Source organism: Capra hircus, chromosome 29 (genome assembly GCF_001704415.2).
Source record: "Capra hircus breed San Clemente chromosome 29, ASM170441v1, whole genome shotgun sequence".
In the NCBI taxonomy this organism is placed as follows: Eukaryota; Metazoa; Chordata; class Mammalia; order Artiodactyla; family Bovidae; genus Capra; species Capra hircus.
This window is the reverse complement of record NC_030836.1, coordinates 1,518,174-1,544,653: the sequence shown is the minus strand read 5'-3', so window position 1 is coordinate 1,544,653 and position 26,480 is coordinate 1,518,174. Positions and strand designations below refer to the sequence as shown.

The 26,480-nt window shown below is 45.8% G+C and overlaps 1 protein-coding gene across 1 annotated transcript in view; it reads left to right on the top strand.

Moving 5' to 3' along the window:
• FAT3 (FAT atypical cadherin 3) overlaps positions 1–26,480 on the top strand; it is a 656,439-nt gene that overhangs the window by 597,198 nt on the left and 32,761 nt on the right. Inside the window, exons 18-20 of the mRNA XM_018043498.1 lie at positions 134–932; positions 14,043–14,177; positions 16,005–16,162. Of these exons, the coding sequence (XP_017898987.1) occupies positions 134–932; positions 14,043–14,177; positions 16,005–16,162 (1,092 nt within the window). The remainder of the gene's footprint in view (positions 1–133; positions 933–14,042; positions 14,178–16,004; positions 16,163–26,480) is intronic.

Genomic DNA, 26,480 nt, shown 5'->3' with positions numbered 1-26,480 from the left:
GACAAGGGATGGAGGGAGCAGCAATGTGGTTAAAGGAGCAGACACTTTCTATCTTTGTTTAGTTGCTTTTAAAAAAATTATCATGGGCTTTTACCTTACTTCCTCATCTTCCCTCCCTGCTGGGTGATTTTAGGCGAAAGACTCTGGCAAGCCTCAGCAAGTGTCTCACTCTTACATCCGAGTGCGGGTCATTGAGGAGAGTATCCACAAGCCCACAGCCATCCCCCTGGAGATTTTCATTGTCACCATGGAGGACGACTTTCCTGGTGGGGTCATCGGGAAGATCCACGCCACAGATCAGGACGTGTATGACGTCCTCACATTTGCGCTGAAATCGGAGCAGAAGAGCTTGTTCAAGGTGAACAGTCACGATGGGAAGATCATCGCCCTGGGGGGCTTGGACAGCGGCAAGTATGTCCTGAACGTGTCGGTGAGCGACGGCCGCTTCCAGGTGCCCATTGACGTGGTCGTGCACGTGGAGCAGCTGGTGCAGGAGATGCTGCAGAACACCGTCACCATCCGCTTCGAGAACGTGTCCCCCGAGGACTTTGTGGGCCTCCACATGCATGGGTTCCGGCGCACCCTGCGCAACGCGGTCCTGACCCAGAAGCAGGACAGCCTGCACATCATTAGCATCCAGCCCGTGGCAGGCACCAGTGAGCTGGACATGCTGTTCGCGGTGGAGACGCACAGCAGCGAGTTCTACAAGCCGGCCTACCTCATCCAGAAGCTGTCCAACGCCAGGAGACACCTGGAGAATGCCATGCGCATCTCGGCCATCCTGGAGAAGAACTGCTCTGGGCTGGACTGTCAGGAGCAGCATTGCGAGCAGGGCTTGTCGCTGGACTCGCATGCACTCATGACCTACAGCACAGCCCGCATCAGCTTCGTGTGCCCACGTTTCTACCGGAACGTGCGTTGCACCTGCGATGGTGAGTGCGGTTTGGAGTGTCCCCTCCACTGCCTAGGCTGTGTGAGGCGGCTTGGGTTACCATCCCCGCACGCACGTCTTAGTTCATTCACTCACTGGACCACCCACGATGTGCCTTCTCACCATGAGAGATGCCGGGTCTGCGGGGTGATCAAGACAGGCTCGGCCCCCTTCCTGTAGAGCATGGAGCTTATGGGCAGCCAGACATACAAGTGGGCGGGCATTGTCCCTGCGTTGAGCATCCTTAGGGGACCCAATCAAGGGGGAGGTTTTCCTGAAGGGACTGTTCTCTAGGTTGAGATGAAAGATAAGCAGGAATTAGTCTTTCTCTGTCTGACTTACTTCGCTTAGTATGATAGTTTCTAGGTCTGTCTGTGTTCTGCAGATGGCATTATTTCATTTTTATGCCTGAGTAATGTTCCGTTATACACACACACCCCCCACATCTTCTTTATCCATTCATGTGTTAATCATAGATTGCTTCTATGTCTTAGCTACTGTAAATAGTGCTGCTGTGAACACTGCACGTATTTTTTTTTTTCAAATTAGAGTTTTCACCTTTTCCAGATGTATGCCCAGAAGTGGAATTACTGGATCATATGGTAGCTGTTTTTAGTTTTAGATTTTTAGATTCTTCATATTCTGTTTTCAGATTCTTTGCAGACTCTCCATACTGTTCTCCATTGTGGCTGTATCATATGTCATATGATATCATTTATATGTGGAATCTAAAAAAATGACAGAAGTGAACTTACAAAACAGAAATAGACTCACAGACATAGGAAACAAACTTATGGTTACAAAAGGGGAAAGGCAGGGGAGATAAATCAGGAGTTTGGGATGAACAGATACACACTGCTGCATATAAAACAGATAAACAACCAAAGATCTACTGTGTAGCACAGGGGATTGTCTTCAGTGTCTTATAAATGCCTGCAACGGAAAGGAGCCTGAAAAAGAATATACGTTATGTATGTAAAACTGAGTCACTTGGCTGTATACCCGAAGCTAACACATCATTGTAAATCAACTATATTTCCATTTTTTAAGAAAAGGAAAAGTAGAAGATAGATGTGTGAAAGGGTAGCAGAGGGACAGCATTCCAGTGGAGACGGTGTTTGTATGAGGCTTAAGGGCAAGATAGTAGCTGACACCAAGGGGGTTGAAAGAGCTTTCCGGTGATGGCAAAGGAGACTTATGAGCAGTGATCACGCAAGAGCTGTTAGGATGAAGTCCTAGAAATCAGCCCAGAGCAGTGGGAGCCATCGGCTGATTTGAGGTGGATAAGTCACAGAATCAGGTCTGTCTTTCACAGAGAGCTTGCTGACTGCTAAGGGGATGGGTTAGACGGGCCAGGCCAGAGGCAGGGAAACAAGTTCAGAAGCTACCAGGGTGCGTAAGGGCAGCTGGGTTTTCTTGAGTGAAACCCAAGGGCCAGATGTTCGGGAGCACAATTGGGGGTGGGTTAGGCCCTCAGAGTGGCAGAGATGGAATGGTTCCTGTTTGTCGACATAACTAGAGTCACTGAACTTTGACCTTCCCTGCTCAGAGGCCATAGCTGCACAGAGTCGACCGTGGTGGTCAGCAAGAAGCATTGCTCGCTCCCTCATTTTCTCTCTGACACGTGGTGCTATAAATTCACTGCCCTCGTGGAAGAAAATCACACCAGCGTTTTCCTAGCCAGTATGAACTTGGCCCAAAGGGACTGTGGCCAGAAGAGAAGCCATTCATAAAACACCCCTTTAGATCATTGAGGACAGACAGGGCCCTCACCCTCTCCCTTTGCAGAGAGTTTTGAGTTGCCCTTTGGAGAATGAGTTCATCGGAAAAAAGCCCCGGAAATCACAGCTCCCTCCGGGAGACCTTTCCGTGACCCCCACACAGCCTAGAAGCGTGTGAGCTATTCCCTCCGTGGTCCCCAGTGAGTTCTGTTTGTGTTTCCATCAGGTAGAGACACAGTGATGTCCAAACTGTTGAGTATGTAAGTTAGCTCCAAAGTAACTCCAAGCATGCATGCATGCTAGGGGAAATGTGTTTCTGGCAGATGCCACCAACATGCAGGATTTATGAATGCCAGCTGTCCAGACCTCACCTAGGTTCCCTTTGTAGGCAAATTGATTTATGCCCCAAAGGTCTGCTAGAGCCTTCCTGCAGGGATTCACAGCACAGTTCAAAAGAGGTTCAAGACAGGACAGGGCAGACCCTGCAGGAGAAGCTAAACCAGCTAATTAATCCTTGTTCTCTGAAAGCTTGTTTCATTCAGTAAAAATCTGCAGTGGCAGCAATGTTTTGTGTTAGTCACTCAGTCGTATCCGACTCTTTGCAACCCCCTGGATTGTAGCTCACCAGGCTCCTCTGTCCATGGAATTCTCCAGGTAAGAGTACTGCACTGGGTAGCCACGCCCTCCTCCTGAGGATCTTCCCAACCCAGGGATCAAACCCAGGTCTCCTGCATTGCAGGCAGTTTCTTTATCATCTGAGCCACCAGGGAAGCCCATCAGCAATGTCTTAGGTGCTGCAAATTCAAAGTGAATAAAAGACACAGTCCCTTCTCTCAGGAGCTGGCTGCTGTGAGCTCAGCTTTTGCAAGTCCCCGTTTGCCTTAATAGTGCTATAAGAAATGCTGGGGAGGAAAAAGGCAGAGTGCCTGTCACAGCCAGAGGAAAGCTTTCGGTGACATTTAGATGCCAGAGACCACTTGTGTTCTGGGTTTTGAAGGATGACTATGAGTTCATCAAGCAGAGACAGGCAGAGGGCAGGCTTGGCAGATTTTCTTTACAGCAGGGATTTAGAGGGGTGATTTTGTTGGAGGGAGGGATCTTCCTCTGCATTTTTCATGAGACACTGATGTTTTATTTTATTTTTTAATTTTTATCTTTCGGCCACACCATGCACGGTATGTGGGATCTTAGTTCCCCAACCAGGGATTGAACTTGTGAGCCCTGCAGTTGAAATAGTCTTAACCACTGGACTGCCAGGGAAGTCCCCAGAGACACTGATGGTTTATTTTACTTTATTTTTTAGTTTAAAGCAACAAGATCTTCTTATCTCACAGTTCTGTAGGTCAGAACTGCAGGTGGGTGCAGCTCGTCCTCTGGTTCCTCTGCTCAAGCATTCACAAAGATGAAGTCAAGCTGTCAGACATCTGGGGCTCTCCAGCCAGAGGCTCAGGGGAAGAATCTTTTTCCAAGCTCACTTCAGAGTTGGCAGAATTCAGTTCCTTCTGGTTGTAGGGTTAAGGATTCTGTTAGTCTGCTATTAGTGGGGACCTCTCCCTGGTGGCTCAGCAGTAAAAGAATCCGCCTGCAATGCAGGAGATTCAGGTTTGATCCGTGGGTCGGGAAGATCCCCTGGAGAAGGGAATGACAACCCCCTCCAGTATTCTTGCCTGGGACCCATGGACAGAGGAGCCTGGTGGGCTACGGTCCATGGGATCACAAAGAGTCGGACATGACTGAGTGACTAAACCACCACCGCTCTCAGCCTTAAGGCGCTCCTTAAAGAGACACTGATGTTTTAAATGCAGTGAGTTTCAAGGTGGTAGTCTTGCCCAGGACTCTTGTTCTCAAGTCCCCATAAACCCTTCTACTCCACAGGAAACCCAGAATTCTGGAAGTTTTTGTGATTCAGTCCCAGACATCCCAGGAGGAGGCTTTCTCAGTCTAGAAGGGAACATTTCCTGAGCGGTAACTCTGCAGACTCAGGCCCACCTCTCAGCCTCTTGCCACCTTTAAGTCACTCATGTAATTAAGCTGTAAAATAAAATACTGAATTTTAGTGGTAAAAGGACCTCAAAACACCATCTGGTCCAGTCCCCATGTTCAGCAGCTTTATATGATTAGCTCCATTTTATAAATGCAGTAGCTCTGTGCCTTGCCCAGGGCATACAGCTGGTGAGAAGGGCATCCTGATTCAATTTAGGTTCATGCTGGGTCCTTGTTTTATTCCTTTCATCTTAAGAATAAGAGCTCTTCCATAGTTTATTCTTGGGTCCTTGTTTTATTGCATCTTAAGAACAAGAGCTCTTCCATTTGGTATATGACTTATAACCCCAATGCTATATACACTATGAGAATATTCAGATAACCCCATTGTTCCTGACAGACTGATCACCAGTCTCACAGACCCACGGCAGGATGGCAGAGGGTCTCGGACTCCAGTAGGCCTGTGACTTACTACAAAGGCCCACTACCGAGCCCTGCACTCAGACATAACGGGAGGCTTTGAGTGGAGCCCTGAGTCAATATGCATGTAGCCTGGTGACCCTAATTCTGGTGTTTAGGAAACCAAACTCTAATCAATCTCACAGCAAGATAAAATAGAAAAAAATTTTCTGTGGGTTCAGGGGGTGAGCTCCTCGTTATAATAGTAATAGTTCTCTCACTTTTCCAAAAGTACCATCTCAAATGAAATTACAGTGAACAATTGTTAAGGAAAGCATTAAGCATTTTAGGCATTTTCTCATATATTGGAAAGGAGAGGTAACTGAAGTCAGTAAATGCTCCTAGCCCACTCCCCCCGACACACACTTGTAGTGTCGGCTACTTTTTAGCCTGGAAGGTTGGCAGATACAGTAAATGGACTTTCCCACCACTTGGTGGAATAATTAGGAGATAAACAGAGGTAGCGATCCTTTCTGGGCTGTGTAGAAATATTCATACAAATTTGGCCTCAGTAGTCTACCCTCCTCCCAACTTCCACATCATCTTTCTCTCATGGAGACTTTTTTTGGGTTGAATTAACATCATTAAGCATCTTGAACTAAAATTCTGGGTTGCTTTGACACAATGAAAGCAGGCTTGAAATTTAGTGCCGAAGAGGTTTATTACATTCCAGCCCCCATGGAGCGTCATGTCTGAGCAGAAGTTTAAGGGTTCTGCTGTCCTGAGATGGCTCCTGGTAAACCTTAGATGTTCAGGGGATGTTGGCACTTGGGTAAGAAAGCCTGGGGAATGCTAAACACCCTTGAGCTCCAATGAGGAAGTCAGAGGACAAAGTATTGGGGCAAGCCGTGGGGCAGTGGTGATGGTCCATTTAGAAAGATTTTCATTGATTTTTCAAAAATCTGATCTAGATACATATCAAAAAGGAGACCCTTGTCCAAGAGAATGGGCTTGCCATGAGACCATTAGCATTTAAGATTGGTGTGTTTATGAGTGTTGGTGGAAGTGGGTGCCTGATTTGTCCAGTCTTGGTTCAGACATGGAACCCCGACTTGAACCTGAAGCTCCAGTCACATGCATGGAGCGTCTGTCATGGGCGAGCTCGGTGCTGTGGGGTGAGGTGTCAGCGCCGGGCCCTCAGCCAGGAGCAGCCCACTGTCGGAAGGTTGTGCAGGGTGATAGGAGAAGGCCTGAGGCTGAGGCCACCGCCCTCGGTCTGAAAGGATGCCTAGAATCAGACAGGGCATGGGGAGGAGTCAGTCCAGGCTGGGGAGCGTGAGAGCCGAGCGATGGAGGTGAGAAGCCCTGCGCAAGCAGTGCACAGGTGGAGGCAGGGACCAGCGGAGCGGCTCACACTCACTGAGCTCTACCGTTACTGTTACTGTTACTGTACCTGTTGCTGCTTTGTCTTTCACACATGTGTGATTGTAGTTAACCCTCACAATGACCCTAAGGGATAGGGATCATTAACTTTCCTCAGAAGTTAAGGAAGCGACAACTCAGAACCGTCAGTTGACTTGCTCAGGGTCCCACAGAACTAGTGCAGGCCAAGCCAGGATTCACACCTGGCCATCCCAACCCCTGTACGCTCCTACCTCTGCACAGGTTTGCGAAAATTTGAAATTAACTGACTCCAACTTCCCATGTACCTCAGACATCCTGTTTACTATCCTCCTGCCGCAGTGATGCAGCCGAGGTTTGAGCCCAGTCCTAGCACTCGCTACCTCTCAAGATGGACCTGAGACAGCTGGCTTCCTGGGCACCGAGTCTCCCTCCTGTGAGGTCACCCGCTGCACCCTTTAAAGCCCCGCGGAGCCTGACCTGTCTGACCCTCCTGTACGAACCGCCCTCCAGACAGCTAAGGATAGTTACTAGGACCCCTTGAATCCTCTATTTCGAGACAAACAGCAGAAGGTCCTCTGTTCCTTGGCCATCAAGAATATTAGCTAGAAGGAGTCGTAGGTGGTGTAGCTGGAATAGAGAGCAAGCGTAAAGGAAGGAGTTCTCTGTCTTACTTGGAGGAGCCAGTGAAAGGCACTGGAAGCTGTGAATTGTCCTGGGAGGGCATTTCTGAGCAGAGAAAGTAGTAAAGGAACGTTTCTTTACTGCTTTTATTTTCTCATCCAGTCATCAGTGAAGCAAATACTTTTCCAAGCCCTGTATGGGCTGCTGGAGTTAGAGCGGTGAGTGGAGGCTGACATGGTCCCATCCTCATGGCCCATGAAGCAGCACTGTGCACCGGGCGAATGACAGGGAGCTCAGCTGGACTGGCTGGTGGAAAGACAGTCCCGAAAGGAATGTGCTGGGACAGGTCAGTGGGCCTGCGATAGGCAGCCACGGTGACGCACTTCTCACACGCACAGTAAAGCAAAACGATGAAGGCTTCCACGAGGCAGGACGATACGTGAAACTCGGCCTTAACGAGTATTTAAAAAGCACAGGGACATCTGAGATCGGGTTTACACTTAGCCCAGGACTGTTCGTTCCAATTCTCTGAGGACAGAGGCCATAGTCCCACCCCCAGGAATTCTGAATAATTCAGTGTCTCTGAACCTTAACCGGATTTCCCTACAAACTGGGAAGTTTCTATTTCTCATTCATGTTAGATGTCTGTCTGCAGATCCCTTATCTTTAGCATGCCTGGAATCCTGAAGGGCCAGGCGAGGTCTGGACATGTCCACTGTGGAGGAGATACCAACTTCTTACCAAGTAGATAATCCCTTATGTTTTCCAACCACACACAGTGGCCCCAGAGAGGATGTCCTGAACAAAATGGCACTCAGCCTTTAACAAGATCATCCCAGAAAATAGGGCTGAACAAAGCAAACACCAATCAAGATGATTCTGTGCTTTGGGGAGAACCACAGAAAACCATTTCAAAGCCAAGGGACCTTAAGAAAATATGTTTTAAAATTTCATGCAGGCCAGAAATTATGAAGGGAGCTTATGATGCATGTGGCATTGGCTGAGACATGGCACCTTGGCAAAGCATGTGAATTCAGGGTGTAGGATGTTTACCATTAGTTATTAGATTCTCAGTATAACAAGGCAGAGATATAAATCAAGGGGTTTAATAAGCTCAAAATGGCAGCAGTAATAATCATAGCTGGATACTGATGCATTAGCCAAAGGTACAGACTTGATCCAGGGAGCCAAGGGAATTTGGGGAGATAAGGCATGTAACTCAGTAGGTAAAGAATCCACCTACAATGCAGGAGACCCTGGTTCAATTCCTGGGTCGGGAAGATCCCCTGGAGAAGGGAAAGGCTACCCACTCCAGTATTCTAGCCTGGAGAATTCCATGGACAGTCCATGGGGTCTCAAAGAGTCGAACATGACTGAGCGACTTTCACTAAGATGAGGAGAGATATACATGGGGCAGTGAGACCCTTCTAAAACCACGAGAGGACTGTCTCTCTCCTCCCTGCAGGTTCCAAAGCCCTGAGCTTCTGCTCGAGGGAATTACATTTTCAGCTCTGTGAAGAGTGACAGAAATGTCCACCTGAGCGAAGCTTCGGGAGGTGGGGAGCCTTGTGATGAGTAGCCACATTGTGTGCATACCCCTCCTAGAGGAGAGTCTCTGTGAAAAGAATCCCTCTGCCCGGGACAGTTATGAAGGGGCTGACCCCGCTGCACGTTGCCTGTGACACTGATTAACACAAAGTTCTCCCAGGCACACAGTATTTCATATCATCTGTCAGTTTACAAGTCGTGAATCTGACCTAAAAAGGACAGCAAAGAAGGGATTATTCTGGAGCTCAGATCTCTGCTGTGTTTCCCAGTCAGGCGAGTGTCTCCAGTTTGGGGACCCTGTAGTAATTTGTTTTTACCCTCAATTTTTTTTTTCTTTACAAGTTGCTTTCACATACATTAAACCATCTAATGCTCACAAATTTCCAAGAGTAATTATCCTCATTTTTCATGAAAGGGAAGCAAGACCCAGAGAAGTGAAGTGACCCCTTACAAACTCTAACTGAAGGACATATAGAAAATATATTAATGCATAATATATTTTAATAACATTAAAATTAATATCAATGTAAATATTAGACATATATGTATACCTCTATTCCTTCCAGCACCCATTAACTTTGATAGGTCCCACACAGGAAGTGCTTTGAATAACTAGTCAGGAACAACATTCAGGGCTGCCGCTTGTCAGCGTCACACTGCTCCCTATTACACTGCCCTGCCTTCCAGAGGGGACCTAGGAGTGGGGGGACAGAGACTTCTCTGCCTGCTTCCTGCTCTGACAGTTGCTAAAAGCACCTGATCCTTCTGTCCTGCCCTGACGTGCCACAAATGGCGTCAGTTGCTTTGATAAAGGGGATGCTTCTCCCTTCATGCTCACCCTGGCCCCAAACTGATGGATGCCTGAAGATACACAGCATGTAAAGCTAGAGCCTGCACCCCCTCTGTGGGGGTGGACCTCTGTTCAGAGAGGAGAAGGGGACGGCAGAGGACGAGATGGCGGGATGGCATCACCGACTTGATGGACGTGAGTCTGGGTGGACTCCAGGAGTTGGTGATGGACAGGGAGGCCTGGCCTGCTGCAGTTCATGGGGTTGAAAAGAGTCGGACACAACTGAGCGACTGAACTGAACCGAACAACCATAAACTTTGCAAAACAAGTTAATCCCTCCTCATCCATTGAAATCATGCTGCATTTTATGTTGCTAGAGATTTTAGGGCTTTGGCTGGGAAGAAAGGTGGTGTCCCCAGGACCCAAACCTAGAGACACAGGTTCAAGCCCTGGGTTGGGAAGATCTGACATCCGTCTGAGGTCAAAGGACATGTGGCATTATTCAGGGTTGGTGTACGAAGGTCAAGTCCCTCTCACATAAATATTTCAGAAAGGATCTAACTTCTTATCATAGCTGATAGGAAAGAAATACAGTATTGTATATGGGGAGTAATTGGTTTGGGAAAAGCTGTTTCTCAGTAATCCGAACTCTTTCTCTGCTTGAAAGAGACTACGTTTTATACACTTGCTCACATGTGTCCCCAGCTAAGGAGGACGTTACGTTGACACTAACCTGCAGACTCTAATCTGCCTTCGTACCTCCTTGAGCCGCAAGAGAGCAGACTGCGAGCAGAGCAGACTGACAGCAGCAGCTGGGGAGCAAAGGTTTATGGCTCTTTCCGTCCTGGTCTGGGAGGCAGGGAGGAGGCCCCCTGGGATTTTTTAAGCATCAAGAAACTGACTGCTTTTCAGAACTGTCCCTTCTGCCTTAAGGAACGTATTAAAAAGGAAAAGAAGGAACACTAACCTATCAAAGTCAACGGCTGCTGGAATGAATAGAAATATGTATCATTATATGTCTAATATTTACATTTATATTAATCTTAGAATGCACTTATTATAATGTATTAATATAGTTTCTATCTGTCCACCAGCTGGAGTGTTTATAAGGGGGACTGGATCTAACATAATTCATTAAGTTGATTAATTTAATTATCTAGGTTCTATTGTTATGACATGGGCTTCCCAGGTGGTGCAGTGGTAAAGAATCTGCCTACCAGTGCAGAAGAAGCAGGAGACATGGGTTTGATCCCTGAATTGGGAAGATCCCCTGGAGAAGGAAATGGCTACCCACTCCAGTATTCTTGCCTGGGAAATCCCATGCACAGAGGAGACTTGAGGGCTACAGTCCATGAGGTCACAAAGAGTCCGACCCTACTGAGCAGCTGAGCACACACATGGTTATAATATAAGGAAAGAAGAAGGAAAGAACTGTGACTTTGAACTCCAGTTGCTGGTCTAAGTGACTCTGTTGTAACCCAATATAAGTGATATGGTTGATAAAGTGAGAAGCCCAATGCTAATTAGCAGGGCAGGACTTGTGGCAAAAGAAAAGTTCAAAATATGTGAATAAAAGGGAGAATTATTCAAATACTGTGTTTATTCTGAAATGTACTGTCTAGCCTTTATTATTGGAGAAGGCAATGGCACCCCACTCCAGTACTCTCGCCTGAAAACTCCCATGGATGGAGGAGCCTGGTAGGCTGCAGTCCATGGGGTCGCTAAGAGTAGGATATGACCGAGTGACTTCACTCTCACTTTTCACTCTCATGCATTGGAGAAGGAAATGGCACCCCACTCCAGTGTTCTTGCCTGGAGAATCCCAGGGACGGAGGAGCCTGATAGGCTGCAGTCCGTGGGGTCGCACAGAGTCGGACACGACTGAAGTGACTTGGCAGCAGCAGCCTTTATTATATGCCCTTACAGCTTTTTTTTTTTTTTTTTTTAATGTTACCATAACTCCTGGAAGAAGAAAATAACTTTGCCATCATGGGTCTGGAAATTATCTAGTCCTCTTTTTGCCCTTTGAAACAGAGGTTTTTAAACTGCATTTTTGATAATGCAGGTTTTCTAAGCAGTGAAGCTATTGCATTAGTGTAAAAAAGACTAGGAATGTAGTATATGTCTTTATGTCTCTGAAACACAGACTTTTCTAGAAAGGACATCTTTTGGCTGGCTGAAATAAGACATAGAAAAAGACACGTCCATGGAACAGAGAGGAACAGATTTCTTAAATACATAAATTATTGTTTCTGTGTCTAACTGGAAGTTACTGTCCAGTGACTTCAGTGTTAGGTCTATTTGGTGGAATGCACTCTGTGATTCAGTGATGCTCATTACCACCTCCATGTTGCTGACATCGGCACTGGGCTCAGTTGGCACTTTGGAGCGTATGCTAACTAGCCAACAAGGGGGAGCTACCTAGAGGTGTGCAGGCCTCAGAAACGGAAGTGAAGCCACTCGTGGAGACAGCACAGAGCGGGCAGGGAGAGTTGTGAACGTACCGTGAGTAAACATGCTTGCAGTTAAACCACGCACTATGGTTGATTAAGGGCTTCCTGGGTGGCGCTAGTAGTAAAAACCCTGCTTGCCAATGCAGGAGACATAAGTGACGTGGGTTCAATCCCTGGGTCGGGAAGATCCCCTGGAGGAGGGCATGGCAGCCCACTCCAGTGTTCTTGCCTGGAGAACTCCATGGAGAGAGGAGCCTGGTGGGTTACAGTCCGTAGGGTCACAAAGAGCTAGACACATGTAAAGCGAGTTAGCACACATGCACGCATGGGTGATTCGTTCCCAAGAAGCACAGACCCTTACTACTCAAAAGATCTCATCCTTCAAACCTGAGTTTAAAATGCTTTCTTCCTTTGCAAAGACTTTTGACATTCTCCCAGGAAGCACAGTTGTTCCTTCTCTAGGGCTTCCCTTGTACTCACAAATCCCTAGCAAAGCAGTTACCTTACTGTATTCTAACCATGTGTTTGTGTGTTATTTCCTAGGGGGAGGAAGAGATGGGATAATTTTTGTTTTCATCTTTATATGCCCAGGTCTATCACCTCAGTGACTTGAAAATTTTTTTCTTGTTGGATGAATGCATCAAAAATTCCAAAACTGCTTATCAAAAGCGCCTTGAAACAGATCATAAGGTGGTTGAACACCCGTCTTAAATTCCATAAATATTGATAAAAACGCAGCAGGAATAAAGATTTTTCTTGAAACGAACAGAGGAAGATATATTTCAGGGCACTTAGGTCTTTCCAAACCATTTGTGAAGATCACTTCAAATTTTCAGTTAAAAATCCCTTCATCTTCTAAGACTTTGTAAGCTGGATCCTTGCCAGGAGTATCTTTTATGGCTGAGCTCTCAACTGGTGGAAAACAGGATTTATGAATTCTGAGTCTGCTGGTGCTTCTTACATCACTCCCCTCCAGGATTAAAGTTCCTAAAATGTTTATCTGTTATTGGCATTAAGTGTCCACTTTCTCCTAGACAAAGAAATGACTGTACAATGGAACCCCACAGAGAAGGGGGGCTTCTTCAGGCCACTGCCTAACCCAGCTGTAGGTTGCTTTCAATTTGTGTCTTCTTTTCTACAGTATTTTACCATTTAAGCTCTCACCTAATTACATTTGAAATACCTAAGACCTTTGGGAAGTGCATTTCCTTCAGGGAACCCGTGTTTGCCATCCTCGCAGTTCTGAAAATCTCCCTTGGGTCCTGAATTCTACTTTAATTAGCTAATCTGCTTTCCAGAATTTCCTTTCTGAAGAATTAACCTTTCATCTCACTGTGCTATGAACATCGAACAGGTGAAAAGGAAACCTTCCTTTGCCAAAGATAATTCTACCATGTTGGATACATTTACAACCAATCAATACAATAGCAGGGAGCAGAAGGGATTCGGAAACAATGGGAGTTGTGCTTGCATGATTTAGAGTGAGTCACTTTTCTTTATAAAAGTCTTTTTTTCCTCCCTCTGAAAGCAACAACTAACATCTCCTGGAGTTGCAAAAGAAATCTAAACACAAGCGATGCATTCAAGTGGCCCCCAGTATGCACAAGCCCCAGGTCTTCCCTAGTGGCTCAGTGGTAGAGAATTCATCTGCCAACACAGGAGTTGTGGGTTCAATCCAAGGGTCTGAAAGGTCCCCTGGAGTAGGAAGTGGCAACCCACTCCAGTATTCTTGCCTGAAACATCCCACGGACAGAGGAGCCTGGTGGGCTACAGTCCTTGGGGTGGCAAAAGCATCAGACCCAACTTAGCAGCTAAACAGCAACAGGCAGGAGTCCCAGCCAATAAAGGCTATCAGAGCCTGTGTCATGTGGTCTTTCTTCAGCTGAAGTCACAGCAGTAACTTCACAGCCTTAGTATATCTGACATTTGATTTAGCCTAAAAGGAGGAGCTCCACTGGCTCTTTGCCCTCATCCTGCCTTAGTCCGGCAGGGAGCTTTGGGAGATGCAGAGACCCCCGGTGGGCACCTGCAGCAGATGAAGCCCACTCAGGCCTTCCTGCTCTGGGCAGCACTTTGTCTCTCAGCCCAGAGCCTGTCGAGCCCAGCTCTCAAACCATCCTGTGCTTCCTGGGCTTTACAGAGTGTAGAGCGATTGCCTTTCTACTGATCATGTGTGTTCTCCTCTGTCACAGGAGGACTGTGTCCAGGGGCCAACGATCCTTGTGTGGAGAAGCCGTGTCCAGGGGACATGCAGTGCGTTGGTTACGAAGCCAGCAGGAGACCGTTCCTCTGCCAGTGTCCACCGGGAAAGCTTGGAGAGTGCTCAGGTGCAGAGTGCGGTGGGATGATGAGGGTCCAGCTTCATATTCTGGAAGCCTTTGCCCTTGAGTAAATTACACTGCCCTAGCCCTTCCAGAAGACATTCTGTCTGCATGTGACATTTTCCTTCAGAGTGAACCCCAGCTAGCATCCCCTCAAATACTTGGAATTTGTTGCAGCTGCAGCCTGTGCTCAGGGAACATGCAATGCCTGTGGGTTCCTTGCATAATGGGAGACCGTAGCCTGTGTTTCAGCTGCATCATGTGCATGCTGAGACTGTGAAATTATAGAAAATAAATAAAAGGCTGTTGGTTAGGCAGAGGAGTTGGAGTATCTGTGGCATGGCCTTTCATCTTCTGAGCCTTCACCCCTCAACAGAAAGTGAAGCTGAGCCAGTTCAGTTGACCTTTGTAGGGTAAGCTCAGCCTAGACCAGGTAAGACTCCCCACTGCAAATGTACAGCTAACTGCATGTTCCTGAAAGGCGAGGTGATCACCTCTGTGTCTTAAAGAAAAAAAAAAAGTCAGTATTTGTGTTATTCCAATCCAGATGACCCTCCATTTCTGATCATCACTCAGTTTCAATACTTCTCTTGATTCATATATCTTCTACCATTTCTTTCCTCTAAAAAGAGGAGTAACGTTCACTTTTGTTACCAGTAGAACCCTTTTAGTAGAGGATGTATTGCAGATACAAGCACACTGATACCAGTTTTAGAATCCAACAAATATTTATTGAGTGATGATTATAATAGCAATTACAATGGGAATAAAATATTATTATATCTAGTATGTGCAAGGCACTTGTGAAGCACTGGGTTCTAAAAACTCAGGCTTTGCAAAAACAAGCACTATTCTTAAAAATGGAAGCCAGAGCTCTTTCAGAGTTGACTTCAAGAACAGAGCTGTCCCTGAATCCACATACTTGCTTTTGAAGTCTTCTGAGGCCCTAAGATACTTATGCTGCCCCACCCTCAACATGCCTGCTGTATGCACCGCAGGTGGGTCTGCAGGGTGACAGTAGGGTACTGTTCCTAACTTCAGATGTCCCTTTTTGTCCATCTCCCTTCTCCTTTCTATATGGAAAATTATTCATTGTCCATGATTATCGTCCATTTTGGTGTATTTCCACACTTTCATCCCAGTGAGACAGCTTTTCAGCCATTACTTTGCTTCTTAAAACATAAAGTGGAAGGCAGTAAAGAAAAAAAAGAGAGAGAGAGAGAACGAACTCAGAATTGGGTGATATGGGTAGCTACTAAACATTCTAGGCAGGGGAGCCTGAAATTCATGGTCAAAGGTAGAGCTGTGACTGCACAAAACTTGAACTTCGTTTGTATCATTGCCTTTTTCAACATTTGTGCAAATGACCTAAGTTCGCTGTTCAGCATCAGGATACTTGGGAAATGTGGATATTCTTTGAAAATGGTTTATCTTTCCCTTGTTCCATGGAAGTGAAAGTTTTCAAGAGTCTAAGTGGTGTGGGTGGGCATGAAGGAATTTTTTTTTTTTAATGCTAATTTTAGAAAGCAGGAATTGGGAGTTTAGTGGCTCTAGGAAAATTCTGGTTCGAGAACATACCAAGTTGCCCTTGACATGAGAAACTCAGATTTGGGGCATCTGACTAGTTAAATATTATTTTTTTTCACTTTGAAATTGGAATGTGACCCAAAATGGAGAACCAGTTTTTAATCCAAAATCATTGGTCCTCAATGCCTTTGCCAACTTCCCACAGTCTTTAATCAACTTGATTGGTAGCTGTTTGGTGATTCCATGGGTCCCTTCTGGTGTCTGGATGTTCAAAGTATCTGTGTCTCCTCATCATGGTCTTTTCAGGGCACACTTCTCTCAGCTTTGCTGGAAACAGTTACATCAAATACAGGCTTTCTGAAAACAGCAAAGAAGAAGACTTTAAACTGGCCCTGCGTCTGCGGACCCTGCAAAGCAACGGGATTATAATGTACACCAGAGCAAACCCCTGCATCATACTGAAGGTAATTAAAATGGGTTATCTTTTCCTGCAGTCAGTTCTCATGTTAGTATTTTGGCTCTTGGACTGGAGTCTGAAATCGTTTTGTCTTTTAAGTTCAGAAACCAGAAGCTGAGTTTAGAGCCAGGGGAACAGCAGCGAAACTGGGAAGTGTGCCAATACCCCATTTCCTTTCGTACATTCAGCTTCAGAACTGCCTCTTTGGAGACTGGGGTACCTCCCTCTAGAGTGGGTTCAAGGGCTGGCCGCCTCTGAGCTGTAATCACTCAACAGTTCATTAGAGTGTTTCCTAATCAATTCCACGGCAGGGGTGGTCCTTTCAAAAGGCTGACTGTATCCTCTTATACCACATGGGTCTATCCCCAGTGACCCCTGAAGGTCACTTCTGTTCTTGCCCTGGAAGGACATTGGCGATCTGGGGTATAGAAGATTCCATATGCCCTCTTCTGGCCCAAGTAGCCTAATTTTAAAATCATTCCCAGCCTCAGAAACTCCAAAGGCACTAGATTTCCTTTAGAGCAAGTCTTGCATTTGTATTCACATCAGAGCCTCTGATGCCTTCATAAAAACAACAGCAGCAATAATACTAACAGCTTTACATGCCTCATTTGGTTTGTGTTATGAAGTTAATATAATAAATGTGATTTATTTATATCCATATATACTCAGTCATGTACAGTTCTTTGCAACCCCATAGACTGTATAGCCCACCAGGCTCCTCTGTCTATGGGATTCTCCAGGCAAGAACACGGGAGTGGGTTGCCACTTAGAGGGGATCGTCCTGACCCAGGGATTGAACCCGAGTCTCTTGCATCTCCTGCATTGGCAGGCAGGTTCTTCACCACTGGTGCCACCTGGGATCCCATATGGAGACACAAGAAACCCAAGTTCGATCTTTGGGTAGGGAAGACCCCCTGGAGGAGGGCCTGGAAACCCACTCCAGCATTCTTGCCTGGGAAATCCCTGGACAGAGGAGCTTGGTGGGCTACAGTCCATGGGGTCGTGAAGAGTTGGACATGAGAGGTTCAGAGAGGTTGGATTACTTACAAGGTTGTACGGCTACAGCGTGCCGAGCCTGGCCTCGCCTCCAGTCTCGCTCACACCACGCTTTCCATCCCGTTGCTGTCTCCGGCTTTCAGTGTTGCTGCTGCTGCTGCTGCTGCTGCTAAGTCGCTTCAGTCGTGTCCGACTCTGTGCGACCCCATAGATGGCAACCAATCAGGCTCCACTGTCCCTGGGATTCTCCAGGCAAGAACACTGGAGTGGGTTGCCATTTCCTTCTCCAATGCATGAAAGTGAAAAGTGAAAGTGAAGTCGCTCAGTCATGTCCAACTCTTAGTGACGCCATGGACTGCAGCCCACCAGGCTCCTCCGTCCATGGGGTTTTCCAGGCGAGAGTACTGCAGTGGGGTGCCATTTCAATGTTGTTACTACAACTCATTCCATCCAAAACCAAGTGGGCTTCTGTAGACAAGACTAAGCCTTCTGGATGGGAGGGGAAGGGGGCCTAGGAGGGAGCCATGTTTAATGGAACACTTTCCCTCTGGACGTGCCTTCAGAGGTGGGTGGCGTCTGTCCAACAGGACCCGCTCATCCACGGAGAAATGGCGGGCGGTCTTCTCCTTCCTGCTGCTCTGCCCCTCGGCGCAACGGGGATCGTGGTGGGCTGTGTTAGCGCCTGTGCTTTGGCTGTTTGTTAGGTTAGATGCTGCTGCTGGTTAGATGACTCAGGCTTTAATCCTGGAGGGAGGAGATGCGACGGCCCCCCCGCCACATAGACTTCATACACCTGCCTCTGGAACTCCAGGCTCTGTGCGGAGGGAGTGAGCCGCGAGCTGGAGTTTAAAGTTGGCCACTTTCATGAGGAATCTCCCGCTACCCTGACTCACTCAAATCAGAGAATCATTTCAGCCCCGTTAGGAAAACAGTGTTTTCAAAAAAAAAAACAAGGGAATTCCCTGGTGGCCCAGTGGTAAGGCTCCCACACTTACAGTGTAGTGTTAGGGTTCAGTCCTTGGTTGGGAACGAAGATCCTGCATGCCTAAGGGCCAAAAAATAAAAAAAAAAGAAAGTACACCACCTAGAAAAGTTTTGGACAGATTTATTAAAAAAGAGAGAGAGAGAAACACTTGGGATGCACAGTTTTAGAAAACAGTGAATTCAAATCAGATCTTCATGATGGAAGAGGATAAATTCAAAAACCTAAGTCCTGTCTTTTTAACCTCCTGGCTATTGAAGCAAGCTTCCTAGCATCCTTAGCTCACTTTCTTTTTTTTAATTTTATTTTTTTAATTTATATATTCATTTTAATGGGAGGATAGTTACTTTACAATATTGCGATGGTTTCCTCCATACATCGATATGAGTCGGCCGTAGGTATACATGTGTCCCCTCCATCCTAAACAGCCCTGAGAGGCAGGGTTGTATGATTACTAGGAAGGCACTCTGCTCATGTAGAGAGAGGTTGCAGCTCCAGGGACCCTGCCCAGGTGTCACTGACCTTCCCCTCTCTCCTTCCAGCTTTAAGAGGACTGGCAGCTACTGAACATCCTTAGGAAGCAAATACTTTCTATTAGCAGTTCTTTTAAATAGCATTAAATTTGAGAGAGAACAAAAATATGGGATATGTATGGCTTGATCCTAAAATGGAACGTGTCATTTGACACTTCACTGGCAAACGTCTAAAATGTGCAGAACCCTAGGGATGGGAAAGAAGAATAATTCAACTTTTATGCAGCTCTTGCTCCTAAGGTATATTGTATTTCATGAGCCAAGTATGTTTCTGAGAGTTGTGTAAATTGAATCTCTATAAACGGGATTCTAATAAACCAGGGATGCTTGCTATTTGAAGGAACCCTTCCATTAGTCCCTCTGAGATGTGAATAATCACCCCCGCCCCAATCTGTCTTTTGGGTAAGTTTGCTTTTCATATGTTGGCTTTGCCCAAAGCGGGACACAGCTGTACCAAACTACTGCGGATACTCCCCTGCAGTCGCCAGGAATATCCACTTAGGGGAGTTGAATCTGTTTGCTTAACATTTTCAGCCTCATGCAAGATTTAATTTCATTGGCTCTAGGTTCAGTGTGTGCCTTGTACTTTGGTTCAATGACTATGCTGCAGTGCTTTGTTTAAATTGCACCTCTTGGTTGTTTATATTTTCCCAGCTAAAGCACATTCTCTAAAAAGTACTTAAGATGACCTGCAAGGTAGCGGGTACCCCTCGAAGACAGTTGAAGAATTGCATGGAGACCTCAGGAAATGAACATGCTCATGGACAAGGAGGCGCTCATCCTTCTGTTTACGATTGATACTTTGTCACTTCCAAAAGAGATTCTAGGCTCACTGTAAAAATTCAAAAGTGATAAAATCAAAGCACCATTAAGATGAAAACAGGGATAGGTGAATTAGGGGAAGGGGATCAGGAGGGACAGCCTTCCAGTTATAAATAAGCCATGAGGATGTAATATATGGCATGGGGAATGTGGTCAGTAATACTGTAATAACTGTGTACAGCAACAGATAGTAGCTAGACTCAACAGTGATGATCGTTTTGTAATGTATAAAAATATTGATTCGCCATGTAACACACCTGAAACTAATATAAGTTAATTATACTTGAACTTTTGAAAATATATGAAAGAAAAGGCTAACATTCAACTAGTAAAATAGGGATGAACAGACCATTGAAAAATCTAGACCAGGGATTCGCTGAACACAGACCATAGCTCTGAATTTCCTGGCAGCCAAAGTCATGATGAAAATGGTGGGATAGGTTCCGTGGCTCTCCTCAAACCTATAAAAGAAACATGTTGGATCACTAGGAGAGATTCCCAAGACACAAGTAATATTTTTCCCTATGCTAGTCTTTCAGGTCCAATATTATAGTAAAAGTACAAGAAGTACTTGCTCGTTAGTGTGTGTGCTAAGTCTCTTCCATTGCGTCCAACTCTGCGACCCTGTGGACTGTAGCCCTCCAGGCTCCTCTGTCCATGGAATTCTCCAGGCAAAAATACTGGAGTGTGTTGCCATTTCCTTCTCCAAAGGATCCTCCTAACCCAGGGATCCAACCTGAGTCTCTTTAAGTCTCCTGCATTGGCAGACAGGTTCTTTACCACTAGCACCGCCTGGGAAGCCCAGTTTAACTGCTTTTCACTCAGTCACGTCTGATTTTTTGCAATCCTGGGAACTGTAGCCCGCCAGGCTCCTCTGTCCATGGAATTCTCCAGGCAAGAATACTGGAGTGGGTTTCCATTTCCTTCTCCAGGGGATCTCCCCTACCCAGGGATCAAACCTGAATTTCCTGCACTGCAGGAAGATTCTTTTTTTTTTATAATTTTTTAAATATAAATTTATTTATTTTAATTGGAGGTTAATTACTTTACAATATTGTATTGGTTTTGCCATACATCAACATGAATCCGCCACAGGTATACACATGTTCCCCATCCTGAAGCCCCCTCCCTCCTCCCTCCCTGTACCATCCCTCTGGGTCGTCTCAGTGCACCAGCCCCTAGCATCCAGTATCATGCATCGAACCTGGAATGGTGATTCGTTTCATATATGATATTATACACGTTTCAATGCCATTCTCCCAAATCATCCCACCCTTGCCCTCTCCCACAGAGTCCAAAAGACTGTTCTATACATCTGTGTCTCTTTTGCTGTCTCACATACAGGCTTGTCGTTGCCATCTTTCTAAATTCCACATGTATGCGTTAGTGTACTGCATGACCCTGTGTGTGAGGAAGCTCCTTCACCATCTGAGCTGCCAGGGAAGTTGTTGTGTTAGTTCTGCTGTACAACGTGAATAGTGTGTGTATACCTGCATCCCCACTCTTGAACCTCCCTCCCATCCCGCCATCCCTCTAGGTCATTACAGAGCGCCAGACTAAGCTCCCTGTGCTTTACAGCAGCTTCCATGTATTTTTATTCTCACTCTCTTGTGCACACGTGTGAGTGTCTACTTTTTCACCTCTAAGAAAACTGAGGTTCAGAGAGCATCAATGACTTGCCTTAACTAATCAGTAGTGGAGCTGACCTCTGGCAGTGGCAAGCAGATCAGGAGTACTACACTGTTTATCAAAAGAAGAGATTCAGAGGACTGAGATTTATTCATTGTGTATTCATTAAAACTATATTTTGTGAGCATCTACTGTATGTTGTTGTTCAGTCGCTCAGTGATGTCCAGCTTTTGCAACTCCATGGACTGCAGCACACCAGGCTTCCCTGTCCTTCACTGTCTCCTGGCATTTGCTCAAGTTCATGTCCATTGAGTCAGCGATGCCATCGGACCATCCCATCCTCTGTTGCTCTATTCTTTTGTCTCCAGTCTTTCCCAGCACCACAGTCTTTTCCAATGAGTTGGCTGTTTGCATCATGTGGCCAAAGATTGGCTCTTCGGCTTCAGCATCAGTCCTTCCAATGAATATTCAGGGTTGATATCCTTTAGGATTGACTGGTGTAATCTCCTTGCAGTCCAAGGGACTTTCAAGAATCTTCTCAGGCAAAACAATTTGAAAGCATCAGTTTTTCACCACTCAACCTTCTTTATGGTCCAACTCTTACATCCATACATGACTACTGGAAAAACCATAGCTTTGACTATATGGATGTTTGTCAGCAAAGTGATGTCTCTGCTTTTTAATACTCTGTCTAGTTTTTTATAGCTTTTCTTCCAGGGAGCAAACGTCTTTTAAGCTCATGGCTGAAGTCACTGTTCACAGTGATTTTGGAGACTTGGAGCCCAAGAAAATAAAATCTGTCACTGTTTCCACATTTTCCACTTCTATTTGCCATGAAGTGATGGGCCCAGATGCCATGATCTTAGTTGTTTGAATATTGAGTTTTAAGCCAACTTTTTCACTCTCATCTTTTACCCTCATCAAGAGGCTCTTTAGTTCCTCTTCACTTTCTGCCACTAAAGTAGTATCACCTGCATATCTGAGGTTGTTGATATTTCTCCCAGCAACCTTGATTCCAGCTGGTGCTTCATCCAGCCTGGCATTTCACTTGATGTACTCTGCGTATAACAGGGTGACAATTTTGAACCAGTCTGTTGTTCCACATAAGGTTCTAACAGTTGCTTCTTGACCTGCATACAAGCTTCTCAGGAGACAAGTAAGTTGGTCTGGTATTTCCTTCTCTTTATGAATTTCCCACAGTTTGTTGTGATCCACAGAGTCAAGGGCTTTTGCATAGTCAATGAAGCAGATGTTTTTCTGGAACTCGCTTGCTTTCTTTGTGATCCAATGAATGTTGACAGTTTGATCTTTGATTCCTCTTCTTTTTCGAAACCCAGCTTGTACATCTGGAAATTCTCAGTTCATGTAGCTTGAAGGATTTTGAGCATAACATGTGAAATGAGTGCAATTGTTCAGTACTTTGAACATTCTTTGGAACTGCCCTTCTTTGGGATTGGAATGAAAACTAACATTTTCCAGTCCTCTGTGCACTGCTGAGTTTCCCAGATTTGCTGGCATATTGAATACAGCACTTGAACAGCATCATCTTTTAGGATTTGAAATAGCTTAGCTGGAACTCCATCAGCTCCACTGGCTTTGTTCGAAGTGATGCTTCCTAAGGCCCACTTGACTTTGCATCCAGGATGTCTGGCTCTAAGTGAGTGATCACACCATCGTGGTTATCCATGTCATTAAGACCTTTTTGTGCAGTTCTGTGTATTCTTGCCACCTCTTCTTAATCCCTTCTGCCTCTACTAACAGCACTTGAACAGCATCATCTTTTAGGATTTGAAATAGCTTAGCTGGAACTCCATCAGCTCCACTGGCTTTGTTCGAAGTGATGCTTCCTAAGGCCCACTTGACTTTGCATCCAGGATGTCTGGCTCTAAGTGAGTGATCACACCATCGTGGTTATCCATGTCATTAAGACCTTTTTGTGCAGTTCTGTGTATTCTTGCCACCTCTTCTTAATCCCTTCTGCCTCTACTAGGACCTTACCTTTATTGTATCCATCCTACTGTTTGCCAGGTAACTATTAATGGCCATCTTAAAAATAGGTTTTTGACACATTCCCTTTCAAAGAGTATTTGTTACCTTCTTGCAAGTTCATAATGATGTGTACTTCCAGAGCCACACACAGTCTGAAGCAGTCAGACTTTGCACTGTAATTGATACTTTCTTATGCAAAATCCTGCTTTCTTACAAGGTGACTTATATCTCTGATAATTTGTCTCCCTAAACCCAAGCCACTGAAGATCCAGATTAAAGCATATCGCTGATTTCAGACAACCCTGAATACCTGCACCTTTTGTGACATTATGCTTTAATTGAACACGTTGCCTGCCTGTCTCCACTTCTCCACCCCGACAAACACACCATTTCAGATCCTTGCTGTAGACTTTTCTTATAGTTTCACGTACACTTCAGTTTCTGTTAAACTAACTTGCCCTCTGTTTTGAAGAAGCTTTGTCCTCTTAAAAGAGAGATTCTTTAAAACTGGATAAACTCCATTCTGAAGACAGAAAAACTAAATATGATCAGAGTATAATTTTCCAAGTTGAGAGGACTCAGATATGAAAGCATTCTCTCTTCCTCTTGGCATGCTAAGTCGCTTCAGTCGTGTCCGACTCTGTGCCACTCCATAGATGGCAGCCCACCAGGCTCCCCTGTCCCTGGGATTCTCAAGGCAAGAACACTGGAGTGGGTTGCCATTTCCTTCTCCAATGCATGAAAGTGAAAAGTGAAAGTGAAGTCACTCAGTCGTGTCTGACTAGTAGCGACCCCATGGACTGCTGCCTACCAGGCTCCTCTGTCCATGGGATTCTCCAGGAAAGAGTACTGGAGTGGGATGCCATTGCCTTCTCCACCTCTTGGCATAATATACTTGTAAAATAGCCAGATATTGACTTTTTACAAGGTAGATTTTGGTATCAGCATTCTAGTTTGTCATCTGGACAAGGCTTAAAATTCCAAACTCCTAGAATTTAGAAGGTATGAGTCACTTTGGTTTTCAAAAGCTTGGGGTCGTTTAGGTATGTGGCTTTCTATTCACTCAGCTGTGTTGTTGCTGTTATTTTTTTCAATAGGGAAAACAAAACAGTAAGCTTAACAATACACTGTATTACCATGAGATAATTTTGTCTTCCTTAGTGATAGAGCATCTATGTATGTGACTACATCAGAGCCACATAAGTTCTCCTGGATGAATTTGTAGCTTGATTATTATCCCAAGAGATGGGGGTTAGGGTTAGGGAGGGGAATGTACCAAGTAATATATTAATTAAATACATCCTTTTACAAAACCTTAGATGATGTGCACACTCACTCCAAGATTTTCCCTGATAGACTGGGGACCCCTATAGACTCTACAGCCACTGAACACTACAGCAGATGGACTATGCCAGAGGCAGGTAGTCCCCAAAGTCACATTTGATCATTTTATTACTGACATTGAAATAAAAATATGGATATTATCCAGGAGTTGTCACTGAGCAAGTATTCTGGAATGATTTATAATATTCATTCAGTACATTTTGTTGAACAACAACCAAAAAAATGACAAAAACAACAGCATAGATTACACATGAATGATCTCTGAAAATAAAAATTTGTCTCCAGTCTTTTTGCCTGCATACATTTGTATTACCAAGCACAGGATGTATGTACCGTGTACAAGGTGGCTGACAATTCTGTAGTGGACTCATTCTCATTGTAAAATAAGCCACAGCAGTTCTCTTTGCTTTCTCTATAAGGGGTCTTAAACCCAGAGCTTCCCTTGTGGTTCAGACAGTAAAGAATCTGCCTACAATGTGGGAGACCTGGGTTTAATCCCTGGGTTGGGAAGATCACTGGTGAGGGGAATGCCAGCCCACCCCAGTATTCTGGCCTGGAGAATCCCATGGACAGAGAAGCCTGGCGGGCTACAGTGCATGGGGTTGCAAAGAGTCAGACAGGACTGAAAAACTAACACTTTCACTTTTCAAACCCAGACGCCAACCAGTTCTCTCTAGGGAACTTGTGTGATACATGACAAAGCTGGAATTTGATTCTCGTTCCTAAATCCCAAGGCTCTGCCTGGTTCACAGAGCCTCCTGCCTTTCATATACACATATTATGTGGCATAAACTTTATATGTAGGAAGAGAGGGTGCCAATGAGTTCATGGAGTCTCAGTGGCAGAAGTGAGAGTCCCTAGGAATTAGTTGCCTGCAAAAAATGCTGAGGCATAGAAAAGCATCCCATTTGTGAGGGTGCGTGGTGGTGTACCCGTCCCTAACAGGCCTGTCGGGAGCCAAATGCATCTTGGAAAGATGGATTCAGGTTATTTCTGTGACACTGGCACTTCCCTGGCCCCAGTGCCCTGAGCGCCCCCGTGCCTTCCCCTCTGCCCGTTTCCCTTTCTCTCTCTACAAGCTCCTGCTCTCTCCCCAGGTCCTGGCACAAGACTGCGCCTGTCGGCAGATCCTAGGTGAAGGCTGGCTGCCCTGGTGAGACTCAGAGGCTAGCCTCCACTGGGTTCTTCTGCTGGTTCACAAAGGACAGAACTATAGCTTCTGTTTCATGCTTTCTGGCCGTGAAGCCCTTCATGGCCCAATACTGACTTGCTGACGAGACAGTGCTCTGGCCTTCATTCCCCAGATCCTCATACCATCTTGCATCTCTGAGAAATGCACATGAGGCTGGGCAACAGAGGAAAGGCCAGCCTGTCTCCTCCACAGCAGCTGATCCTGGCTCTCCCTGGAGGACCAGGACCGGCCCAGCAGCATTCGGCCTGCTGGCATCCTCGGGTGGCACATGTCCCTGAGTTTGCTGTCCTTTTGGAGTTAGCCTGCTTGGGGCGGGGGAGACCTGGGTGCCTTCCCTCACCAGGGCGACAGAAACAGCAGGCCGTTCTCTGTAGCTGACCCCAGACCAAGGGCTGGGAGTATCTGTAAGGTGTGCACAGTTGGCCAGATCCTTCTGGAGCTCCTGAGGTCATGAAATACACATCCATTCTTTTTTTCTCAAATTTTTTATTTTGTATTGAGATATAGCTGATTAAGTGTTGCTATAGTCTCAGGTGAGCAGTGAAGAGACTCAGCCGTATAATCTCCCCCGAAGCCCCTCGCATCCAGGCTGCCACATAACGCTGAGCAGAGTTCCCTGGGCTGCACAGTAGGTCCTTGTTGGTTATCCCTTTTTAATGTAGCAGTGAACATACATATGTTCCTAGCCACTGGCCAAGCCCTGAGGACTTTTTAAGATAATCTTAACCTAAATGATGAATAGCAACCCTGAAGAACTGTTGTAAGGAGATGGCTAGCACTTAATAAGAGAGTTTATAAACTTTACACATGCATGAAGCTGGAAAGTAAGACATCT